The sequence below is a fragment of the Chondrus crispus genome, genomic scaffold (assembly GCF_000350225.1).
Source record: "Chondrus crispus Stackhouse genomic scaffold, scaffold_62, whole genome shotgun sequence".
Classification (NCBI taxonomy): Eukaryota; Rhodophyta; class Florideophyceae; order Gigartinales; family Gigartinaceae; genus Chondrus; species Chondrus crispus.
This window is the reverse complement of record NW_005178579.1, coordinates 218,917-223,415: the sequence shown is the minus strand read 5'-3', so window position 1 is coordinate 223,415 and position 4,499 is coordinate 218,917. Positions and strand designations below refer to the sequence as shown.

At 60.5% G+C, this 4,499-nt stretch overlaps 3 protein-coding genes; 2 read left to right on the top strand and 1 right to left on the bottom strand.

Moving 5' to 3' along the window:
• Positions 1-39: 39 nt before the first annotated feature.
• Positions 40-3,029, top strand: CHC_T00007135001 (hypothetical protein). XM_005710556.1 is given in 2 exon segments: positions 40-2,682; positions 2,683-3,029. The coding sequence occupies 1 exon segment, from the start codon at positions 40-42 to the stop codon at positions 2,680-2,682; it is 2,643 nt and encodes an 880-aa protein (XP_005710613.1). The 3' UTR covers positions 2,683-3,029.
• Positions 3,030-3,707: 678 nt separating this feature from the next.
• The window catches only part of CHC_T00010270001 (polyunsaturated fatty acid elongation enzyme), a 1,606-nt gene continuing 814 nt past the window's right edge, over positions 3,708-4,499 (bottom strand). The window contains 2 exon segments of the mRNA XM_005710555.1: positions 3,708-3,786; positions 3,787-4,499. The exon segment at positions 3,787-4,499 is cut by the window's right edge and continues 814 nt beyond it. Coding sequence (XP_005710612.1) covers positions 3,787-4,499 — 713 coding nt within the window. The 3' untranslated portion in view covers positions 3,708-3,786.
• CHC_T00007133001 (hypothetical protein) overlaps positions 4,370-4,499 on the top strand; it is a 1,617-nt gene continuing 1,487 nt past the window's right edge. Inside the window, exon 1 of the mRNA XM_005710554.1 lies at positions 4,370-4,499. This exon is cut by the window's right edge and continues 1,487 nt beyond it. Within this exon, the coding sequence (XP_005710611.1) occupies positions 4,370-4,499 (130 nt within the window).

Sequence of the window (4,499 nt, the reverse complement as noted above, 5' to 3'; positions counted from 1 at the left end):
TCCTTCGCCCCCCTCCCTCCTTCGCCCCCTCCCTCATCCATGGCTCAATTGCTCCCCGCCACCCCGGCCCTGGACGGCGACCCGGACCTCGAGCGTGAGGTCGACCTCATCCAGAAGACCACCGAGAAGCAGCTCGCCTCGGTCCACGGCCTGCACAACTCGCTCGTCAAGAAGTTCCGCAAGTCCGAGGCCCAGTCGGCCGCCCTGCTCGCCGAGAACCACTCCCTGGAGAAGAAGAACGCCCACCTCGTCGCCCAGCTCGGCCGCGCAAACGACGACATCCGCCACCTCTCCATCCGCGAGGACCGCCTCAACGACGCCGAGGCCTCGCTCGCCCAGAGCAACAAGGCCGTCGTCGCCGCAGAGCTCGCCCTCAAGAAGGAGACCGCCAACCGCGACGCCGTCGCCGCAGAGAGGGACGCCCTCCACAGCGAACTCGACACCCTCAAGACCCGCCTCGACACCGTCTCCCGCGACCTCGCCGAGAATAAGGACCTCGCCGATAAGGAACGCGCAGACCTCAAGTCCCAGGTCGAGCAGCGCAACCTCAACCTCGCCGCCGTCACCGTCGAGCGCGATGAGAGGGACAAGGAGAAGCTCGCCCTGGAGACCGCCGTCGCCGACAAGGAGGCCGAGCTGGCCGACCTCAACCACCGCGCTGCCGCCGTCACCGCAGACTTGGAGAAGACTAAGGCCGAGGCCGAGGCCGAAATCGCCGCCCTCACCGCCACCCGCGAGAAGCTCACCTCCGAGAAGGACGTCGTCGATCGCGACTTCGCCGCCCTGCAGACGGACCGCGACGCCGTCGTCCACGACAAGGACTCGCTCGCCGAGGAGATGGCCGCCGTCACCGCCGCCAAGCTCGCCCTGCAGACCAAGGCCGACGACGCAGAGAAGGGCCTCGCCGAGACCCGCGAGTCGCTCGCCATCCTGGAGAAGGAGCACCAGCAGGTCACGGCCCAGCTGGAGGAGAAGGCCGCCCAAGTCGCCACCCTCACCGAATCCGTCGCCACCCTCACCAAGGAGCGCGACCAGCTCACCGTCAGCCGCGACGAGCTGCAGGCGCGCCACGACGCCGCCGCGCAGGACGTCGCCGACATGCAAGCCGAGCTGGACTCGCGCACTGCCGCCTTCGAGAGCGACCGCGCACTGCTCGTCACAGAGAAGACCACCCTGGAGAAGGACTTCTCCGAGACGCGCGACCGCTCGCTCGCCCTGGAGAACGACAAGGCCCAGGTCGACACCCGCGTCCAAGCGCTCGAGGCAGAGGAGGCCCGCCTCAAGCAGAACGTCGACACCCTCATTGCTGAGCGCGACGCCCTCGTCGTCGAGCACCGCAGGGAGATGACTGAACAGCTCGCAAAGACAGAGCAGGAGATCGAACTCAGCCACGCGGAGCTCCGCAAGGAGCTCGACGACGTCGTCGACAGGCACGCCGCCCTTCGCAGGGCTGAGATGGAGCGCGAAGCTGCTGCTGCTGCTGCTGCTGCTTCTGCTGCCACTGCCGCCACCGCGGCGGCCGCCGCTCCCGTCACCGCGGCGGAGCCGCCCGCGACGAGGAGCCTTGGCGTGGACGATGGAAACATCGATCAGGACGCCCCCGCACCGGCGGTCGTCGCGCCGGTCACGGGTGCCACCGCACTTGGCGCCACTGCCGACGACGAGATCGACCCGTCGATCGTCATGCACTCCCCGGCGACGGAGGCGACGAGGGAGATGCCTGTTGTCAATGGCACCGCTCCGGACGCTCTCCCGGTCGTGGACGAGGCCGACGCCTTTGCCATGGGCGAGGCTGGCGACGACGACGACGACATTCCCGAACCCAGTGCCATCGACCGCGCCAGGGGCCTCGAGGCACCCACGGAGATGCCCGCGGCGCCCGTTGTCCCTACTGTCACTGAAGAGGTCGATGTCGACCAGAGCGGCGGTGGCACCATGGTGATGGTGCGTGAGGAAGACGATGATGATGATGATGAGGACGAGGAAATTGTCGTGGAACCTCCTGTACACACGACTCTTGTGGAAGATATCGACGAGAGCAAGGACATGGGACCTGGCGAGGGCAATACCGCGGGGGTGGTGTCAGAAACTGTCGTCACTGAAGAAGTTGTTGATGACGTCCGCGACAACGATGACGCCGTCGAGGAAGTCGAGGACGAAGTCCCCGTCCCTGATGCCGAAGCCGCAGATGCTCGCAAAGAATTCGCGGTGGGCACCGCTGTGAAGGGTGCCACAGACACTGCCACCGGGACTGCCGTTGCCGCTGGCACAGCTGCCATTGCCACCGGCGCGACAGTTGGCAACAAGGCGGCCGATACGGCTGCCGGGGGCACTGATATGGCCAAGGACGCCGCGACTGGGGTTAAGAACGCCGTAAAGTTCACCACTGACAAGGGAACAGGTGCGGCAAGTGCGACTACGAGCGCGACCAAGGATGGGAGCACATCCGCGGCCGACAAGGCCAAGGATGTAGCTGGAACTATCAAGGGCGGCGTTGAGAAAGGAGCTTCGACAGCCACTGACAGTACCAAGGATGCCGCTACGGGTGTCAAGGATGCCGCCACCAAGGGCGCTACTGCCGCCAAGGACGCTGGAGCTGCTGCCGCTGACAAGACGAAGAAGGCTACCGGATTCGTGTCCAAGTTTCTGTGTTGCACAGGCGAACCAGCAACTCAAAGCTAGGACTTCATGTTAAGGAAATGTCGGCATCCCCCGTCTTTTTTTTTTCGGTAGAAGGGATACATTCTATCTTGTAGAGATATCGCTATTCGGGGCCCGGCGGCGGGTCGTTGGATTTCTTCCACTGCAATTCCGTCTGGGGTCTTTGGGGTCCTCTGGTTGTCAGCGACCCCTCAACTCGTGCGTGCCATTGTCTTGCCCACCTCGGGTTTCTTTGACGGAAATCGCCTCTTTTTTTCCGTAGGCAGAGGTGCTGGCAAGTTTTTAGGTTTTATGATCATCCAAATATGTTGGAATGAATTAGGTAAAAAGTGACGAGTCTGCTGTAGCCAGGTCTTTCGTCTATCAAATGTATCCGTGAAATCTCTTGTCTTTGGTTTCGTTGTATTGACTATGCGTGGGTTAGGGTGAAGTGGTTCAGCGTGTTTGGTTTTGACACGATTACCAGGATTTCGAACAAATTCATCAGTACAGTGTCCCACAGTTGGTTTTACGTTGCACCGCATAACGTCAGCAATACAGTAGATTACTCGTCGTTGATGGTTCCATTCTTAGTGACGTAGCGATACGTTTGTGCACACGTAAGGGCACTGGAATTTGGGATTTGGGATTTGAGCTATGAATAGCTGGAGCACACGGCGTCGCGGGATGTGCGTATGTGACCGACATATCGGTAAGCACAACTTTAGTTGCCATGTTCCATTGCCCCGCATCGCTGTGGCATCAGAGTTGGCGAAGACTTGCGACTCTTCTTTACAGCACAGCACTTTCCTTGTTGCTGCGATTTCATTGATTCGTATGAGCGGAAGATGGATGATGGTGGATGGCAATTTCTCACAATTCATCTCACAATTCAAGGCACCGGTCGCCTACGTCCACGATGGTGACATCATTCGGACGCTTGTCATGGCGACGAGTGCAGGGTAGACTCGTTGGGGAATGATCGGCGGGCACCTTACACGTCAGCGCAGTCAGTGGGGTTGCGTGCAGAGCGGGGGGCTGGACGTGTAGATGTGCAGTTGCAGTGCGAGAGGAGAAGGTCTGTGATGTTTGTTTACGAAGCGCGGGGGACACATACAAAAAAAAGAAAAAAAGGGTGGCTATTGCTTATTGATGCTTGGACTTTTCTGGAACGGCGGGTTCCGCGGGGTGGTTGGACTTGGTGGTCTTTTTCTTCTTCTTGTTTGTGAGCAAGAAGTGCATGAAGAGGACGATGAGGGAGAGCATATACCAGAGCAAGCCCCTGGCCAGAATGGGGGGAAAGTCGCAGCTGGACGTGTCCTGAATGTAGCCGACGTAGACGCTCTGGACGCAGAAGCAGCAGAACTGGAAAATCTGTGCCTTTGTGATGTAGTACTTCCACCAGGGGGAGTAGCCAAACGAGGCAAGCAAGTAGTAGCTGTACATGAGGACGTGGATGTAGCTATTACCCGCGAGGGAAAAGTAGGCGTCCGAGCCGGGCAGGAGCCACAGGATGGCGAACCAGTACGAGAGAATAGTAACATGGTGATACACGTGCAAGAACGAGACCTGTCGCAAGCGGCCCTCGAAGACCATGAAGACGGTGTCGAGAAACTCGATGACCTTCGAGTAGGTGAAGATCCACACGAGCTGTGCCATCTCGACGCCGGCCACGCCCTGCGCGAGAGGGACGCAAAACAGCGAGTCGTTGCTCGCGCGCGCGAGCAGGATGCTCTTGGTGCCCATGTACGCCGACAGGGCGACCATGAAGGCGTTGTACACGCGCATGACGGGCTTGAGCTTGACGGCGAAGCCCGCGGCGCGGAACAGCGGGGCGCACACGACGACAAACGCCAGGT

Coding starts and splice junctions, on each gene's coding strand:
- CHC_T00007135001 (XM_005710556.1), top strand. CDS start 40: ATGGCTCAATTGCTCCCCGCCACCCCGGCCCTGGACGGCGACCCGGAC.